General features: G+C 37.3%; 1 protein-coding gene across 1 annotated transcript; it reads left to right on the top strand.

The window, feature by feature from the left end:
* The first annotated feature begins 893 nt into the window (after positions 1 to 893).
* On the top strand, positions 894 to 3,867 carry LOC116206246 (probable WRKY transcription factor 31). The gene is made up of 6 exons (XM_031539061.1): positions 894 to 1,525; positions 1,625 to 1,729; positions 1,871 to 2,038; positions 2,182 to 2,541; positions 2,696 to 2,809; positions 2,916 to 3,867. Exons 1-6 carry the CDS (start codon positions 1,121 to 1,123, stop codon positions 3,573 to 3,575), a joined length of 1,812 nt encoding a protein of 603 aa, XP_031394921.1. The 5' UTR covers positions 894 to 1,120; the 3' UTR covers positions 3,576 to 3,867.
* Positions 3,868 to 21,562: the final 17,695 nt, after the last annotated feature.

Here is a 21,562-nt window from a genome sequence, read left to right on the forward strand (position 1 = left end):
TCCATTCATGAAGAAATTAATACCATATACTAAACTCAATATTGTGAATAGAATGTCAAACTTTCATTAATTAGGTGGTGCATCCTTGTAGTCCATATCGACAATTTCCAATGTTAATAAGCTTGACGGAAGGGATTCAGTATATATATATTGTTTTACGTCATACATAATCAGATCGACAGATGGGTATGAGTCGAATGTGTTCCATAAACACAAAAATACATGACGAGGCCCCATCATCTATCTAAAGTCGAGGCACAAAGTGATACAGTTACGTGCTTATCCCGGCCTTGCCCTAGCTAGGGGTCGGTTGAGGAGTCTTGTTAGGGTAAAATACGGCAATAACCTATTCTTGAATTTCTTGAGAAAGTGGACTAAATGGCAATCCCATATATGGACTTTGGGAGGAATTATCCGGAGAATTAAAGGAAGAGAAATGGAAATGCAAGAGGGAGAGAGAGGAGATAGATCTTGACAATGAAACAAAGCCTTCCACCAAGAGCAAACATATAATACACCACTAAAAAGAAAATATCGCTCTCAAAATCATAAGGCTACGATTTCACAACAACAAATTACGTTTTTTGCGGGCGAACATTACGTGACAGCAAATATATTCAATACTCCTCAAGTTAATTACTGCGTGGCTAGGTACAGTCCGAGTAACAGAATTAGTTTAAGCCAATAGGGTTGGTGCACTTGTTCACGGAGAAATTAAAAAATAAAAAAATAAAAGGAAAAACATATATAACACTGGAAATGTCTGACTCTGACCGGGGAGCCACGTGGCAGCCTGATGCACCTCCTGACGTATGCTGGATCAAATCTCCCCATACACACGAAGGAGGATTCAATACAAGGAAGAAAGAAGATCCAAGAAGATGATGAAGAAGAAGAAGAAGAAGATCGATGGATGGTCTTCGTCTTCGTTCCAAACCCCCACCCCCCCTTTTAATAGCCGTTCCCCTCGTTTCGGGAAAAGACTTCACAGACCCTTCACCCTCTTCTCTCTCTATCTCTCTCTCTCTCTCTCTCTCTCTCTCTCTCTCTCTAACCTCTGAAGCTCTAAGCTCTCTTCTTCTTTGGATATACAATACCACCAATACATATATATCTATTTATGGACAGAGGATGGGGCCTTACTCTCGACTCTGACTCACTCCGCTTCTTCTCACCCGCCACCGCCACCTCCAACACCCCTACCGTCGCCGCGCACCGCCCGCCCTCAGGCTTCCTTAAGCTCCTTGGCCACACCCGCCCTGCTGACGTCGCCTTGCCCATGTTCTTCTCCGCAGCTCACCAGCCTCACCTCGGCCACCGACCCTCCTTCGATGAGGAGCGGCTCTCCCGAGACACAGCCTCAGCTGTCTCTCCCCCGTCGCCCCCGGGGGAGAACCGCGCGGTTGCTGTAGGAGAGGTAGATTTCTTCTCGGCTGAGAGCAAGAAGCAGTCTCCGCGGCCAGCCGATGAGCCCTCAGCCGTCGTCAAGAAGGAGATCGGCAGTGAAGCAAATATGGACGTAAATGTAAGAATAGCCAACACCGGAAGTGTTCGGACTTTTATCCTTTTTTTTTTGTAATTATATTTACTCTTGTTTTAATATTTTCATTATTGCTAAATATAGACCGGATTGAGGCTTCTGACGGCTAACAACGGAAGTGATGATTCAATGGTGGACGACGGGATCGGGTTCTCAGTCGATGTGGAAAATAAGAGAGCCAAGAACGAGGTAACATATCAATCCCCTCATAATAATCACTGAATTATTACTGTGCATATATTATCTAGTAGCAAAGGGTATTACTAATTTCGCCGACATCGATCTGATGAGCTCTTTGCCTTACTGAATTTTTGTTAAAAAAAAATCCAGCTGGTGCAGCTGCAAGGGGAACTGCAGAGGATGAACGCAGAGAACCAAAAGTTGAAAGAAATGTTGAGTCAGGTCTCGACCAATTACAGCACTTTGCAGATGCATCTTGCCGCGATGATTCATCAGCAGCAGCAAAGTCATGGGGCTGAAACTAGACAAGAACACGAGGTAATCTATTGGCAAAATTACAAAATTCTTTTCGGTGAATTAACGAAACAATTTTACGAACTAATTTTGTACTGCTAATTGACCCAGTAAAGATAAGTCTTAATCCAGTTAGATGTTGATGATGACATTCATTTGATTCTCAGGTCGACGAAGCGAAATCTGTGGAGAGGAAACGCGATCAAGAATTGGTGCCAAGGCAGTTCCTAGATTTAGTACCATCCAAGACAGCTGACAATGAGGAGGTATGGAACTCTTCATCTGAAGAGAGGACACGGAACGGTTCCAAGTCACCTGGGCACAACATGGAACTGGCATCCTCCGGTCATATAACTGATCAAGAACATGGCAATTCGACGAGACCCGAGAGCCCTGACTCCGAAACCCAAGGTTGGGTTCCTAACAAGGCTCCAAAATTGGATGTTCCCAAGGCGATTGATCAGTCAGCCGAAGCTACGATGAGGAAGGCACGGGTTTCTGTGCGGGCCCGATCAGAAGCTCCCATGGTATGAACTAGTAGGATCATTATGTATAAACTATCTCGTGGCCCATGGGTCTCCTATGACCGAAAAATATATCTTGTGGCAACTTAATCCATTTATTTTGATAAGTAATTCATATGTATGAAAACAAACTCAAGTTTGGTATGTTGTTTTTCAGATAACGGATGGATGTCAATGGAGAAAATATGGACAGAAGATGGCAAAAGGAAACCCTTGTCCCCGTGCTTATTATCGTTGCACGATGGCTGTCGGTTGTCCCGTTCGTAAACAAGTACGTTCAATCCTCTTTTTTCAATCAAATTTAGTATTCAAAGGGTACACAATGACAATGTTATAATATGCTGAATCTAATATGTATTAAAACTGTAATTTTACAGGTTCAACGATGTGCTGAAGACCGATCGATTTTGATAACAACCTATGAGGGTAACCATAACCATCCGCTGCCACCTGCTGCCATGGCCATGGCCTCAACCACCACCGCTGCAGTGAGCATGCTACTCTCAGGGTCAATGTCGAGCTCCGATGGTGCCATGATGAACCCCAACCTGCTAGCTCGGGCTATACTCCCTTGCTCCTCCAGCATGGCCACAATCTCAGCCTCTGCCCCATTTCCAACAGTCACATTAGACCTAACCCACAGCCCAAACCCTAATTTGCCCCTACAAAGGCCCCAACCCCACCAATTCCAAATCCCACCGCAAAACTTCCCCTCTGGCCAAGCACTCCCTCAGGTCTTCGGCCAAGCCTTATATAACCAATCCAAATTCTCCGGCCTTCAATTGTCCCAAGACACGGCACCAAACTCGCAGTCGAGCCATCAAGGGCAGGCATCACTGGCCGACACGGTAAATGCTGCCACTGCCGCCATAACGGCTAACCCCAACTTCACAGCTGCCCTCGCCGCCGCCATCTCATCCATAATCGGCGGTGGCTCGCATCCCAATAATGGCAGTAACAACAACAACAATAATGGCAATGCGACGACGAGCAACAGCAACAACAGCAATAAGATGAACGGGTTCCTAGGGAATTAGTTCTCATCAATTGATCATTTTTTCAATCATTTTTTTTACTACTGTTAATTACTCTTTTTCTTCTCTTGTTGGCGGGTGGGGGAGGACATACATTAGAACCGGGTTACTTGTTCATAGCTAATCACGTACATTTTGGTCTTTATTATGTCGGGAGAGTATATTAGTAACAGATATCACAAAACACAAACTTCATTCTTTCCCTTTTCATATCGTTTCACTCTGTTATAACTTCATTCAAATGGTTCATTAAGGACGTAACTGAAAGCTCTACATTGAGCATCCGTTGTTTAATTATCTCTTTCCTTGCGTGTTATGTCATGTCACAAAATATCTTATCTTGTTGGTCTATCGATCGGATTGCTTGAGCTAGCCGACAAGAAATTGGCTGATTGATATATTGTTTTCCCAAGTAATTACCAAATTAAATATCCTGAGACATTTCGAGAATCGAAAGTGACGACTAGGTCCGAATTTCAATTCAACTTGATTTTAATCTAATTGATTGATTAATTAATAAAATAAAGGCTGGATAAAGAGACAAGACAGAGAAGAAAACAAAAACAAAAGAGGGGTCGTGCGTGCCTTCTGGCTTTCCTGGAGTAATAATATTCAGGTCATGGGAAGTCAACGAAATCGGCTTACCGTCGTTGACACGTTTGATGAAAAGAGCCTGAAACAGTGGACTTTCGGGGGACTTCGAGGCAGCTGCGTGGGGGCTTATTAATTGAATTTGAATGTGGCCTTTTATTAATTCTATTTCTAACATGACATATGGAATAATATGCTTCTAGGCTGATCTCTTCTTGTTGTGTGTTGTGTTAGGGCAAACAACTTGACCAAAAACTCTATAATTACGTTTGCGACTTTTAGATTGATTCTTGTTGAAAACAAGAAATAAACAAACGTGGTCCATTTTTGCAAATTTAATAAATTATTAGATCGAATTTATACGGATTCAAACACATCCGCAATCTAAAAATTTACCGTTTGGATTCAGAGTTAAAGTTATTTTGATTTTGATCGTGAAAAAAGACAAATGAGATGTAGTTATAAATTTGACTTGGAAAACGTGTGTTTTTGTTGTGTAGTGTGTTGAGTTAAAGTTAAAATCAAATTTTGGAAAAACAAATGGGCCTAAGTCACCGATAAATTACTGAACATTGCCACATATAAGCCCCTTCCTTTCTTATCTTGGGGCCGGTGTGGGACAATTCATTTGTTCCCCACCTTTACTTTCATCGACTGCCCTTTTACATTGAAGTTCCAACCTGGACCACCAGTGAATTACTAGACATTAGCCCATTCCCTTCTTATCTTGGGGCCGGTGTGGGACAATTCATTTGTCCCCCACCTTTACTTTCATCGATTGCCCTTTTACACTGAGGTTCCAATCTAGGCCATCAGTGAATTGCTGGACATTGTCACATATAAGCCCTTTCACCACTACTTTCATCGACCACCCTTTTACATTGAGGTCCCAACCTGGGCCACCCTCGACTTACCTCGAGGTCCCATCCTGGTCGCGGGTGCCCACTCTAGGCGCATTACTTGTGGCACTCGAGTCCGGGCTCGGGTCGGGCGTGATGTGGGCTTGCGCAGTGTGCATGTCACTCTAAAGATTGTCTCTTGTTTAACTCTAATACAACTTGTCAGATCGGGCTTATACCAGTTCGGACCCATCTGTAACCAAAAAAATTAAACCAATAAATTACTGGGCATTGCCACATATAAACCCCTTCCATTTTTATCTTGGGGCCGGTGTGAGACAATTCATTTGTTCCCCACCTCTACTTCCATCATAAATTAAATGAATACAAGTCACGTGTGATTGTGGGACTCTTCACGATGGATAATATATCTACAAATAGGAAACCTGCCTTCAAACGTAATTAATTTTTCTATTTAATGGAATTAAAGAAAACTCATGAAAGTAAAAGAAGTGAAACTGTTCACACTTAAAAAAAAGTGAAAAAAAAGATAAGTAAATAAAATATTAAGCTCAAAGAGGTGTAGCATAGTGGCATATAATCTTATCTCTTAACTAAGAGATTGAAAGTTTGGTTTTCGGGGTGGGACTCTTCATACCCCTTTACTGGTTATTAGAATTTATATTTTATTATATTAAACTCATGAGTCTTCTTTATAATCGAAAGAAAAAGATTAAGCTTAATTAGTAGATTACTTGCACGACAATTATTAGTTAACAACGTATTCATCAATTTTAATTTTCCCAACTTTCTTCCATTCTCATTGATCAATTCTTCTTATCTTGATCAGAGCTGGCAGCTACTTTTTGCATATTTTTTTATTAAATTTCCCGCAAAACTTACATGTGATAATTATAAAGATTGAAAAAAAATCGTAAAGCTTATTTCGATTAAATTGCTTAACTCATGACTTCTTTCAGAGTGTGTGTGTGTGTATATATATATATAGGTGTGTGTATTGCAACATGCTATAATCACATCGAGGTGAATGTCGTTCATCAATTGGCAAGAATTGGTAGAGTCACTTAAAGACTTTTTTTGTCTTATGTGGCATGACTTGGAAGTTCGTTCCGACGTTTATATATCGTATATAGATTATGGATTGATAGAACATCTGGAGGAGAATGAAATTCAGAGTAATCGAGGGTTATTAGATTCATCAGTACATTTTATATAGGTGTGAATTGACATTTTCTCCCGTGAATTGTAATTGAGATTTAAAGATTATCCTATATAGATTATGGATCGATAGAACATCTGGAGGAAAATGAAATTTAGAGAGTAATCGAGGGTTATTAGATTCATCAGTACGTATGCATGAATTGAGATTTGCTCCGGTAGATTATGGAAATGTCTTGCTAATATTATCACTTTAATTATGTATACGAAACTTACTAAGAAAGAGATTAATTAATACCGGTTCATATACTTTTGATTTTACATTACATCTAAAATAATGCAGCTAAATAGAGCAAATATCAAAAGAAAAATTTATAATTTTTTTTCCGTTTTTGTCATAAAAGTTGATCTTTCATGGATATGCTCTTTATCATCTATATATATATATATATATAATGTTATCTCAACAGTAATAGGAGTACAAACGTAATTTTTTAAATAGTATATGGTCATAAATGAAAATTTTTAAATAATATTTAACATTAAAAATATTTTTTTAAAGAAAATAAATACTATCTTAGATTCTTAATGATATATGTGGATGAATTAAATGCAAATAAATAACGACGCAATTATAAATATATATTATTCATTTTAATTAAAGAATTATCAAAAACATAAATCATGATCTACATATTTATAAATAACAAATATTTATAAAGATAGTTTGCTCTTACTCCATTAAATAAGATTAAAATGATAAATTTATATTCATTAAAAGTTTATTTCTCAATATGTTTAATAATTTTAATCGGTATACATATGTAACGTATTAAAAAAATAACATTTATATATAATAGTCACTTGAATTGTCTTTAACCTGTTTTTACTAGCATTTAAACAATTTTACTTTAGAAAGATATGTCTTATTAAGCATTTTAATCAAGATGTCAAAATTTTAAAATTATCATTAAAAATAAATACTCTAGCTAAAACATGTGCATCGCACGGGCATAAAGCTAGTGTTAATAAATGATTGGATTGCTTTATCATGACTACGTATCAAAATCTATATATAATATATAATGTCAACACGAATAAAGAGAATGAATGTGATTTCGCCAAGTGTTATTCTTGGCTTCACCATAATCTGTCATATGTTACTTTTGACTTCTCTAATCCAACCATGCGGGATCTTCTCAACCCTTATTAATGCAAACAAATTAATCTTCATGTGGCATCTTCTATACCCTCAATACAAGAATTGATGGATTTCAAAATTAGTGCAATACATGAATAAATATATTTTTTTAATTCAATTTATTAATTATTTCCATTTTTCAATATTCGGTTTAACAAGTAAATCGATGTTGACTAGAATACTAAAAACAATTTCGCCAACATCAAATAAACTCAAAGATTAAAAAAATATAATACAAAATAATTGATTGAAGAAGTCCTATAATTTTGGAATAAATATAACCTTTTCAAATTCAATTAATTAAATTATTTTCTTTTTCCAATTTCCAATGTTACAAATTCTTGAAACCGTCATTGGAATATTTAAAGGCTATTACAAGTTTAATGTTAATATTAAGTCCACTTAGAAATTAAAAGTGATGCTTCTGAATTTATTTATTAAAAAATGATATTGAAATATTCTCAAAAAGGATATTGAAATATTCTTGAAATCAAAATTAATTTTTCAATTTAAAAAGGATATTGAAATATTTTTCAAAATTTTCTGCGCAAGTAATTTTACTTACACTATTGAAATCATAAGAACCTTAGAAAAAACTAATACAAGTAAATTAATCTAAGAATTCGTTCAATTTAGAAATAAAAATATTTTTTCAAATTCAATTAATTAGAATTGGATTCTTTTTTCATTTTTCATTTCTAGAAATGCTTAATTATACTCTTGAAATCATAATTGGATTATTTAGTTAAAAAATGATGTTGAAATATTTTTTAAAAATTTTTCATGCAAGTAATTACTTACAAAATTGAAATTGTAAGGAGTTGTGGAACATTCAATAACCATTACACGCTCTGTATTAATATTAGTTCCACTTAGAAATAAAAATGATGCTAAAAAAATTGATTTCTTTAGATGTTCATAAAACGAATGGAATAAATTTAGTTTATGTGTTTATTAAATTTATTTAAATTTGAAAATTTTAAATTTTATGAGTGATTTACTTTTCAGTGAGTTACGGGTGATTTATTTTTGTTTCTAATTTTCAAATCCACAAGCTTAAACATATTTTTTAAATCAAATTCAATTTTTCAGTTTAAAAATGATGTTGAAATATTTTTCAAAAATTTTCACGCAAGTAGTTTTAGTTACATTATTGAAATCGTAAGGATCTTAGAAAAAAAAACATACAAGTAAATTACTTTAAGAATTCATACGATTTAGAAATAGACATATCCTTTCAAATTCGATTAATTAGAATTGGTTTCTTTTTTCATTTTCCAATTTTACAAATGCTTAATTATACTCTTGAAATCGTAATTGGATTATTTAGTTCAAAAAGGATGTTGAAATACTTTTTAATAACTTTTCACACAAATAATTACTTACAAAATTAATTGTGATTGTAAGGATTTTTGGAATATTCTATAAAAATCACATGTTATGTATCAATAGTTATTATACTTAGAAATAAAAATGATGCTAGAGAATTGATTTTTCTTTTTGGTATTAACCTTGGTATCCGGAAGTTCAATTAGGCCCTAACTAATCCAATTAAGCATGATCGGCCTACTACGGGGTAAAGCTCTCATAGCATGAATTTTCTACATTCACAAGTACTCGAATCCGAGATTTTATTTAAGCGGAACAAGCGTCAAATAGCTTGAACCAACTCACATTGGTTAAGAGAATTGATTTATTTCGAAGTTCGTAAAACGAATGGAATAAATTTACTTTTCATTTTTATTAAATTTATTTAAAGTTGAAACATTTAAATTTTATGAGTGATTTACTTTTCAGTGAGCTACAAGTGATTTATTTTTATACAAAAGATATATATATCCAAATATCTTTTACGATATCGATATTGAAAATTAAGATTTTTTTTAGAAATTAAAAGGTTTAATTATTATCTTAATTTTAATCAAACTAATGTTGTTCATGCTTTTACTAATCTTATCTTAATACTTTTTAAATAAATGATATAGTTTCTTACGTATATATGAAAAATTTAACAATTTTATTTATTGTTATTTTGATAATTATCAAAGAGTTAATTATATAACTATAAGCTAATTAATATTTTTAAAGACGCTTTATAATAAAAATATATAAATTTCTATTATGATAAGAAATCACGTGCAACACGTGGCTGAAATGATTAGTACTAATTCAAGTTTTACCTAATATATATATATATATATATATATATTTCCTTAGTTTCGGATAGGGGTAAATTTAATATGATGGGTGGGGCCTGATAAGGTCAAAAGGTTTTCGTTCAAATGAGGGGGAGAAACCTAGAAAATGAGGTGCAGGTGGTGGGGGTTGCAGTTGTAGTTTTCGTGAATTATTGCAAGGTTGATGTATGTGGTGATATACTTTTTTAATTGGAAATAAAGAATTCAAGATACGATTGTTGACTTTCCATGCAAAATTGATTGACGTCACGTTATGGTTAATCCAAAATCATGTGCTCCATTTAATTACGAAGATCATCCATACTGCTTCATTTTAAAAACGATGGATCATGTGGTCCATATAAACTTCCATTGATTCCCTCCAAGAAAATTTAAAAAGATTGATCATACAGGTGCTCCATGAGCCCTCCGTGTTCTAATTTAAACTGCAATAAGGTATTAAGGATTGCCAATTACGCTAATATATTAAGTATTTATGCGGAAAAAAATGAGACAAATTAAGGGTACGATTTTATGATTTGTATGTAATATAACCTAATAAATCAAGGCTTTATATTTGTTCAACGGGTTAAGGATGGGATATCCCAATTGGGTGTTTTTTTTCACCAATACTCAGTTTAAGGAATTTTGTGGATTTGCATGTTCTAAAAATAAATATCTTTTAATTTTCAAAAAATAAAATAAATTTATCAATTATTTAAAAATAAAAAATGAAGAACGGTGAAAACTGGAAATGAAGGGAGGGGTGACGGTGGCCCAACGCCAGCCGACACCGATCCAGCGAGGTCACTGATGGTTGTAAAGGTCACCGATTACCTCGTCTTAGCTGTGGTGGCCGGCATGAGGCTCCCATTTCCTCAAATTCGTCCCTCTCTTGTCTTGTTGCCACCAAACACGAGGTAAGGATTTGAAATCTTTATCCCAATTCAAATTTGATAATACCCAGACAGAGTCCAAGGGTAAGATTTTAGGATCATGCTCATAAATCAAGGTTTTATGCATAAACCTAATAAGACAAGGGTTAATTAGATATAACGATTATTCTTATGCATAGACTCTCGTTGATTACCCCCGCCAAAGCAAAAATTAAGTTGATCATCCCCTGAGAAAAGAGGATTAATCATCCGTATGGGATCAACCTAGGAGCTGCAATATGAGCTGCAGTAAGGATTACCATATAAAGCATACTTATGCCTATATCTAATAAATAACGGGTTATATACATTTTATGACGTAATCAACTCTACCTATGATCTATGGCGTACAGATGCATCCTTAGATATCTTCTGGGGGTTTACACATCCCATTGTTCCTTATTGTAGCGTACAACCTCAGAGATCTGATATCTATGTTGTACTCTATATATTATTTTCTTTCGATTACTAAACTCTATATCATTTTCTGAAAAGACAAAGTTAGGGAGAAGTTCAATGCTAAAAGTCAGGGTGTTGGTAATTCTATTTGTCATTACCGCATCGTGATATGATTTATGACCACGCTTAAGTTTAATTCTAAACTAACGTGCCGATAAAGTACATTCTATTTAAATTGCAGTCAACCAATCCAATTTTATTCTCAATTAGGATGATGTATACGTGTGAATTCTACTATATGAGGGGAGCTCATTTGCATGTTACATAGTACGCAAAAGGGTAATGGGTGCCAAGTAACAATTGAATAATGTACTTTTCTTTTCGGGTAATGATTGAGTAATGTGGTTTTGATTATATAATAAGAAACAAGATTTGATGGGGAACGAACGAGAACGTGGAACATTGTGGGTCGTAAACCGTACACCCTTTGTCCACCGTACAAAAAAGTATATCCTTTTACTCCGTTTGAACACTCTCCGTATTGGTAAAGTATCTTTTTATCGAAATAAACGTAAATTGATTGAAACAATTCAACGCATATTTTTTTAAAAATAATATTTTAAATTCGAATTTTGTGAATAAAAAAAATTCACACTAAGAGAAACTCTCTTAATGAATCAATTCAATTTAACTGAATTAATTGAAATCTAATGGACTTTTAAATATCACATTCACATGAAAAAAAAAGAAGAAAAGTATGCTTTTCCAACAAAAGAATCCTTCGCCCTTTTCGCTCTCTTTTTCTAATGAATTATTATGGCCGCCTAGTTGGGCCTTTTTCTATGAGCGGCGGGCACATGCTATTGCATGTGAATTAAGACTCAGATTTTGAACAAAAGTAAAATAAAGAAGCCGCCCCATCCACGACTATGTATTAGTCTAGCGACAAATTGAGTTTATATAGTCGGATTTTACTTAACACATCGTGGATAAATGGAGTTTATATTGGCGGTGTTGAGAAGTAAAATGGGATAAATCCCACATCGGAAAAGAAAAGGAAAATCCATGGGTTAATATATGGCTTGGGTACCACCACTTATCAGCTTGAGTTTTTAAGTGGATATGGGCCCGAGCCTGTATAAGCCCAATGGAAATTTAATATGATATCAAATCGGGTTATGCTTCCGCATGCCTACGCGCGTATGCGCATGGACTCACACCACTCCAGGCCCAGTATGTCCGAGTGCACGCAAGAGTGCGCCTCGTGTTAGTGTCCCCCCTCGCCCGAGCACGGAAGATGAGCCCGACTCGAGGTCAATTGTTGAGGGCGGGTATTTAAGGGCACGTGACAACGTGTAGGCAGAAATAGACCACACATTGCACGTGAGGGCGGGTGTTGAGAAGTAAAATGGGATAAATCCCACATTGGAAAAGAAAAGGAAAATCCATGGGTTAATATATGGCTTGGGTACCACCACTTATCAGCTTGAGCTTTTAAGTGGATATGGGCCCGAGCCCGTATAAGCCCAATGGAAATTTAATAGGCGGATTTTACTTACAGTATGGAGGTTCATATAAAATTTTCATTGGGCCTATAAGCTATTGATTAATCTTCAATACAAAATCTTGACTTGATAAGTTGTGACAAACAATCTTTTATAAATTCAAGGATTTCTTTGTCATTTTTCAGTGCTGGATTTTGACTGCTATCCTAAATTTGAATTTCCGTCCTTCCGAAACAAACACGTGGCTTGACGCTTTATTAATACATGCCACGTGAATTTGAATACCCACCGCCTTGGATTGATTGACGACCATGAGTTCCATGCTCAGGCCCGACTAACCATGAGGTGCACATTGGCTACCTCGACTATATATTGGACATGATAAGGTGTGAGTGAGCCCCACACGTGCACATGGACATACAACCCGCTCCTTCAATGTCATCCCAACACATCAGGCGAGTTTCTTCCATCACACAACACCGGGAGAGTCTCCTAGCTAGTATCATTTGCGTCCCCTGGCACGAACTCATCCACGAGGCTTCAGTGCCTTGTTTGGCTCGGGACTGTTGTTGCGCTCGAAGGATTTCCTTTTTTCATAGTACTACTACTATTATTTCCCTTCTCAAAGTAGAAATATGCCCTTTTATAGTGAACTGGATCGGGTCTTGTCCCCATTCCCAGTCTGTGATCGGGTTTCCGCCGATTATTGGGTCGGCTCAGTTAAGCCCGGGCCCGTTCCTGAATCTAGTCCATATCAATATTTACTATTAATTTTTTTTTTCATTTTCGAGTTCTTTTTTCAGTGAAAAGTGAAAACTGTGAACTTCTGTCAAAGTTTTAAATCACGGATATGAAAAGGTTCTTCATCCGTTTCGTCTTTTTTTTTAAATTCTTTTAAATGAAAAAAGATTCATTCATTCATTCAACTAATAGTTATAGCCTATATAGGAGTATATGACAGGGAACAGGTATACGGGCCACTCAAAGAACGAAAAGATGGACCTAAGCCCAACTAGGTCAATAAAAGGCCCAATGGGCCAGCAAGATTCAAAAAGTGAAAGAAAGCGGAAACGGTTGCCCTTGGAAGAATGTATAGATTTAAGTAAACCCTTAACGCAAATAAGGTAAAGAGCATAATTTTAGTGTACCATGCCTATTATCTCATTTCTACCGCAAACTTATAAAATTGCATAGAAAGTCACCAATTTCGATTTTGTTCTCCCGTCTAACATGTAGCTAGCTCTCCATCAATTTTAACGGATTTACTTATGTGGCACCAACGGTGTACACATCGCACTAATAGTGGGCCCACAAAGTATTTAAATAATATCAAATTAGTTGAAAAAATTAAAACAGAAAAAGAAAAAGAATAAAGTTGAAGTTAGCGCCACATAATTAAAATCCATCAAAATTGATGGGGAACCAACGGTATCTTTGACAGGAGAATTAATTTCAAATTGGTGACTTTCTATACAATTTATAAAAATTGATGCTAAAATAAAGAAAAATGAGTAAAGTTCAAGCTTTTTTAGATAATTTACCCTTTATCAATTAAGATGATAATTACTCTAGCATGCGCATTCGCAAGGGTTGGTCTACAATATATAAGGTTGAATATATATATATATATATATATCTAGTACATGCAAATAAATTATTTATATATTTTAAATAAATTAGTTGACCTCAAATAATTTACATACTTTTTTATATTATTTGCTTGAGTTATATAAATTAATTATTTGAAAATTTCCAAATAAACAAATGTATGTACCGTACATGCATTTTAAGCGCATGTATGTTTACATATTAGGGTGTGCGGGTTCGGCTACCCTTTTTTTTACGATACCCGAACCATACCCTGTAAGATATAAGTTTCAAAATTTTGGAACTGGACCCTACCTTGTTGAGTTATGGAATCGGAACCTGTATTATACCACATGTTTCAGGTATCCTAAAACCTGTAAATTTTTTTGTCTCGCTAAATAAAATTAAAAATGTCTATCCATAATTAATAATCACGCAAAATAGAATGTCGACATAGATTTAGATTTTTTTTTAAATTAGTGATTATATTTTTTAAATATAGGAATATTTGAATATAACTATATATATATATAATGGGAAAAATTATTATCTGAATGCCAGTATCGGTTTTGGTTCTGGGTATCCTACATGCAAGAACCAAAATCAAAATCGGTTTTCACAGGTTCCTTATTTTAATATGCAGATCCTATCTTATTTTCAATATGAATTACCTGGACCCTATTCTAGCTGGTAGGTTCCGACCAATTCCGAGTATACCCGGTATTCGTGCACACCATTTTTACATATATCATAGAGTATGCCGCATCTGCAACCATTTCGCCTAGTAGTGAAGAAAAAAGGTCAAAAACCCAAGGCAATAATACTAGAGAAAACTATCAAAATGGTCATCGAAAGATTTTAAAACTAACAAATTACTACTTGAAAGTTATTTTGAAATAAAATGATCATTGAAAGACCAGAATCCATAATATTTTGGTACTATCGTCAAGATTCCGTAAGTGTCGTTAGGAGAAAATGACGTGGACGCTTATGTGGTATCTAGTAGGCAAACAGCCCCGATTAAAGGTGCACGTCATTATATACGACGTCGTTTTTGTCATCCCAATATAAAATAATAATAATAATAATAATAATAATAATAATAAAAAGTTTGACCCACAGTCGTCGTCACCTTCTCGACCACCCCCATCTGCAGTTAATTAGGGCAAACAAAAACAGAGAGCTCAACAAGCGAGTTTGGGCAAGCAGAAATCAGTCAAATTAGGGCAAGTGGCATACTCAGACCAGACGAACCCGACGTCGCCTCCTATCAGAAGAGTCGTCGGCGTTGTTTGACCACTGTATGGGCCAGAGTTCGACTACCGCATGGGCGCCGCAACAACTGCTGATCAAACCAGACAGACTTGTCAAGCTTGGGTTCGACCAGATGGACTCGTCGAGCTTGGGTTCGACCAGACGGACTCGTCGAGCTTGAGTTCGACTACCGCACGAGCGCCGCACTTAGACCAAACGGACTCATCGAGCTTGAGTTTGACCACCGCATGGCCACCTCTCTCATCACCCATATCTTTGCGGGTTTCTTTGCTCGTGCGACTGTAGATTGAAACATGGGAGGGAGAAGATTGAGGAAGGGAAAGTAGAGAGACGATTGAGTAGTTGACCCCGGTCCCGGAGGTTGAAGGAAGCTGTGGTGTTATACATGAGCAAAGGGAAAAGAAGAAATATGATTGGTTCTTTTCCACGCGCGTAGGGACACCAGGTCTGGTTTATCTGCTTCGAGGTTAGTCGATTTTCTCTTGATTTGCTGATGAATGGTAGGTTTGACCAGTTGTTGTTGCTCGAAGTTGTAGTCCCCTATCTCTATGGGTCTGGTTTGTCTGTTGCTTTTACCTTCTATCGAAGTTGTGGTCCCTAACTCTAGATTGAAGCATTTAGGAGTATAAAGAAGGAAAATGTGTGGCAGGTTTATGTATAATTCTTTAGATGTGTAGTAGAGAGCCCCTTTACCTAGAAGAGGAGCTCACTGAAAGTAGTTTTGGTTTTTATGAACTATTATGGCTTTTGTTTCTAGCTTTTATAACAAGTTGTTGTCGATTTAACAAAGTTTAATGATTCAGTCCTTCCTTTTGTTATTGCCCTTTTCTCCTTTGTTGTCTCTTGCTCTTACTGTGGCTTTGCTTGAAGTTGTATGTTGCTTTTACCGTGGGATGCTTTGTCTGTACGTTCAATTGAAAAATGCTTTTTTTTTTAATGTTTTAATGCGGCTTGTAGAACTTGTTCAACAGTAATGTCACTTGTTGAATTTGCTACATCTACTGTCTCAGCTTAATTGTGTTGAATGTGTTGCCTCTGCACTTGTTGAATTTGCTGCCTCTGCACTCTATACGAAACTTGTTCAGTAGTAATGTCACTTGTTGAATTTGTTGCCTCTACTGCCTCTGCTTTATCTTGTGTGAATTTGCTACCTTTGCCATTGTTGAATTTGCTCTGTATACTCTGTACGGAATTTGTTCAACAACTCTGTACTTGTTGAATTTGCTGCATCTACTAACTCTGTTGAATTGTCATGAATTTGCTGCGTTTGCACTTGTTGAATTGTGTCTGTTTATTGCTATATGCAGCTGAGGAAGGAAGCAGAAAAAGCTGTTGAAACTGATGCTCCATTAGGTTCAAATGCTCAAATGCATAGGAGGAAGAGAGCAAGGACAACTAGTACGAGTATTGCCGTTGAAATTCAACTATCTAGGCCTCAGTCATCTCTGTCACAGAAGAAGTACAGGAAGAACTGTACATGAGGCTTTCTGTTGGCCGCAAATATTCTTGCTTCATTTTGATGGTTTTTGTAGAGAGAATGCAGCAGTGATTCAAGTGTAATTGTATGGATGAACTGCAGTTATGATTTGTATAGGTCATATATCAATGGAATTATTAAGATGATTAATTTTTTGGGAATGATTATGAGAAGTTGGTATTTTGGCAATTTGGTTTGGTCCAAAGTTGAGGCATAAACTGAAGCTTCCTGTACTGGTATGTGCTTCGAGACAACATTGAATGCTAAACAATTTGCGTTAATAGCCACAGCTCTTTGGTGTTTCTTTATATTCTTTCATGTTATCTGTCAGCACCCCATTTTGGCTCATCAATTCAAGCAATGCACATCAGTAATGATCCAGGCCCTGACTTGAGCATCGATGCAGAAGAGGGCTCGATAAAGCGGCAAGTTGCTATTCATTCTCAAGTCAACAGAAATAAGCAGATGATTCAAGCACATGACAGAAGAACATACAAAATCATCTAGCGACGTACAAAGCAAATAGAAAGCCTAAACAACATCCAAACCGGTGTTTTCAGTATACATTGCCGACAGTGCTATTTTTTGTTGGTTCGCTCAATCATCAGAAAATATCCAATAATGGACTCGAAAAATCCATTGCGGTGGCAAACATATGAAAAGTGTCTTCAAACACATTTCGCAGATCATCTGCTCTATACAGAGTAATTTTCTATATACAGACAACTTTTCAGTGGGAGTCCAAAAACACTGGTTCACCAGAGAAAAGTTAGTACCCGATGTCAGATTCAGTCACATCCAACAATTATACAGAGTATGAACATTGCTTTAGATTGTTCTTCGGAAGTCACGTAGACACCTCGAACTACTCCCGAGTGGCAGAACAAACATACTTTTCAACGGAAAACCATATCCGGAGACTGCTCTGATAGAACATCGGCAATCCAAGTTAGCCATGTATTGCCCCAAAAACTACAGCGGGTAGACGCAATTGGGCAAATCAGACTGTAATATCCCTTTCATTTTCCCGAATGACCTCCGAATGGTAGAAAACACTGTTTTGAACGGAAAATCATAATCGGAGGTCCTTTTGGCAGAAACTTGACGTTAGATGGTTGGCCAATACAGTGCTACTCACCCCAAGGCTCAATGTGAAATCCTCAGATGGAATCCCACAATCCATCCAGGCCCTTAGAACAATACTTTTAGGGTCTCATATGCACTTTTTCAATCATTCGGGGTCTATTCTTAACGAACAGAGATCGCAACAATCTTCAGATCATCCAACCAACTCAGAAAGTATTATGAGAAATCCAGCTTCAGACTCTTAGGACGTCTCCGGCTTCACATTTGCAATATCAACTTATTGGTCAAATTTGCAGTCTGATTGACAATGCACATCAAAATGACCAATGCGGAATGCAGATACGATATACGCATTCAGAAACGACTAACTTTGCTCTGATCGCCTGAAATGAGTAAAACCGGCTTCCGAGCCCAATAACCACACGAGCATTCCTTTGGGTAAAATGGATGATTTCGGGTGCGTGTGAACCGTTTTCACACGCACATTGACAATTTGACGTTTGTTTGAGCCACAAATCTCGAACATGTAATCAATCGAGACCCGAACTTCGTCCCGAATTTCCCTCAAAGCCTATGACACCCATGGGCTGCCCTAGGGCAGTCATAATTCTCCATGACCGGCCTCTCCATTGCCTCTTGTCTTCTCTTGATCAACTTGCCCAAACAAATATCTAAGTCTTTCAATTTTACACTCCTACTTCAATTCACCATCAATGCATTTGGCTCTTCTTCATTAATATATTTTGAAGAAGTCTTCATCCCTATCTTGATTAAAAATTCAGATCCCCCTAATCCTTACCCTTAATTGTACTTAATTTCCACCTATATATTCCCCAAATGTTATTAACTTAATCATACACCTCCTAGCCATCTCTCTCAAGCTTTCTCACTCTTCAAATGCTCTCCAAGACTTGAAGAAACCGTAGCAAGCTTCAGCAAAGCAAAACCCCTCAAGACTTACGTCAGAATCATGGTATTCACCATCCCGACTTAAATCCAAACTTTACCAAACTTCATATCCCCCATGTTTTTGACCCCCTCTATCCATTTTCGAGCTTAGATTTTAAGTTTGAAGCCTCCAACCCATCGGAACAAGCCACCACAAAACCCAATAGATTTTTGCTCTTCTCGGGTCAAAAATGGCAACCCGGGTTTCACGCATTTTCGGACCGGTTTGAGCTGCCAAAACCCATCAAACACCTCCCCACACAACCCTAGGGTGTCAAGGAGTCGAGAAATACAAGAAAAACCCGCTGGTTTTAACCCAGCAAGAAGAAAATAGCCCGACTACCCAGTCAGGTCGAATTTTCTGATTCATTTGTGGTTTTCTTTGCAGATTGGGTCGATCCGAGACTCTTTTCGCAAAACTACCATTGTAGCCACCTCCGAGGGTCAGTTAGGAGTCAGGAGTCATTGACCTTGCATCAAAATTCTATCGGGAGCCACCGTGGTGACGTCCGACCCAAAAACTACCCAGTCGGGTCTGTTTCCATGACGTACTCTGTTTTCCGTGATTTTTTCAGGGCTATACGGGTCAACTCGATGACTCTGGAATCGAACGACCACCACAGACACCTCCAGGGGTCTCTTAGGAGTCGGGAGCCACCGCCTTTGCATCAAAATTCCATCGGAAGCCACCGTGGTGACGTCCGACCCGAACCTTGCCCAGTCGGGTCTGTTCCTGGACGAGCTCTGTTTTGTTTGATTTTTGCAGGGCTATACGGGTCGACCCGAGTCTCTTTTCTTCGAACGACCACCACAGTCACCTCCGGAGGTTAGTTAGGAGTTGGGAGCAGCTGACCTTGCATCAAAATACCATCGGGAGCCACCGTGGTGACGTCCGACCCGAAACTTGCTCAGTCGGGTCAGAAATTTTTACCTGGGTCTGTCTGTGCTATTCGGGTCTGTTCAAGCCAAAACAGCCAAACCCGACCCACCAACGGTCCAAACCAACTTTTTACAGTCCCATCCTGCATCCCGAGATTAGGTATAACCATTCCCGACTTAGAGGAGCTAGGACTTTTACATTTTTGTTGTATTTATGGAGTTACAAGTGGTTTTAAGCATGTTTTACTTCTAAGATTTAAGTTTTATGCAACTTTCGTGTTATATCATGGATGTTTGTCATCGTTTAACGTGCTAGCATGTCGAGAAATGTTTAAATCGAAGTCAAGAAAGCCATATCGACCCGGAAAAGCCGAGATACCTCTTGGATTAACCTCTTGGAGAGGTAACCAAGGGGTATTCTTGACCTTTTCGGGTCAAGACCGGTTTCCTTGCCCCAATTTAAGTTGTTTCCCGAATCTTTATGCTTTCCCGTATCCATGGAACCGGTATTATTTTATCGATTCCATAAATAAAATGTTTGTGCATGTTTGTATGTTTAAAATGCGTTTTCCAAATCATGGCGATACCGGCTTTGTTAAATACGTATCATTTATCGTATTTAACGTTTGAGCATGCGAGAAATAGTCGAAATTGGGTTAAAGAGAAGGCTTGAAACCAAAAATGGGTCAAGGAAACCCACGGCTATTCCCAAGAGGAAAGAGCCGAAGATTCCTCAACCTTATTCGGGTCAAGAACGGTCTTTTTACCTTGATGAAATTCATTTCTCGGATTTTGTGTAAATTGCAAATTTCAATATCGTCGGAAATCCCGCATGCTAACTTTAAAACATTGTTTTTAAAGCAAAATGCATGGGTTCATGTATAGGTGATTCTTTCGGGGCCATTTGGGTTCCGAGGGTATTTTGGTCATTTTGACCAAATTATCCTCGACTTTCCTGGACCTGTCTTGGTCGCCATGTCATGAATTGTTTTAATTAAATTAAGCTTTTTGGGTACTCAGACTTCATTTAGGGGATCAATCCATGATCTGTCTGATTATTTGTAACTCGGACATTCACTGCATTCGGCATTTAATTTTAAGTTGTAAATTCACCAACGGGTTAATCGGGACATTCACACGATTAAATTCACTTGGCACTGATAAGTTTGCATGAATTGACAATTAACTGATAACTCGCGTCGATGAGTTGTTAAATAACGTTAATGCTTTATTCAAAACTTGTCTATTTCAAAACCCGAAACTTGCAGTCCGATGTAGCACGGACGTCTAGAGAGGACTTATGTGTCTCAACTTGAGTTTTTACTTGATTTCAAGTAACTTAGGTCAAGATACAGAAGATCTTTCTAGATCACTTCTGATTAGATCGACTGGTTCTTTGGCTTCTTCGAGGTTCTTGTATAACCTTGGACGATCCAGGGAATTGGTCGACACCGGCTACAAGCCGAGGTGGCCCGCACTGCGATGTTTCCCTTTTCTGAAAACAATTTTCAAATAAAGGGCAAAATTATCTTTTCACAATTCAACGACACCCCTATGATTAGCTTGACAGAAACACTATGGTATCGGGATAAGAATAGGCTACTTGTTCAGGTGCAGGTTCATCTGCAAAACCTTTTCTTATCAACTAATGAGTTTCTATCATCCTATTGTAGACTCGGGTAACTAGAATGATTATCTCTGTCACAAAACATGCAAAAACGCTTATTAACCTTTCACTCGACCTAACCAAACACTAGATAATGGTTAGGGGAACTCTAGGTTCCAAATTTAGAGTCAAAACACGAGTTTGGCTATTTTAGTGAAAATTCAGTGTCACAATACAGAACAATTTTAAAAGCAATCCACACACAAATGACTTGACTACAGACACCATGTCTGTCAGGTCCTTGAA

The sequence above is a fragment of the Punica granatum genome, chromosome 4 (assembly GCF_007655135.1).
Source record: "Punica granatum isolate Tunisia-2019 chromosome 4, ASM765513v2, whole genome shotgun sequence".
In the NCBI taxonomy this organism is placed as follows: domain Eukaryota; kingdom Viridiplantae; phylum Streptophyta; class Magnoliopsida; order Myrtales; family Lythraceae; genus Punica; species Punica granatum.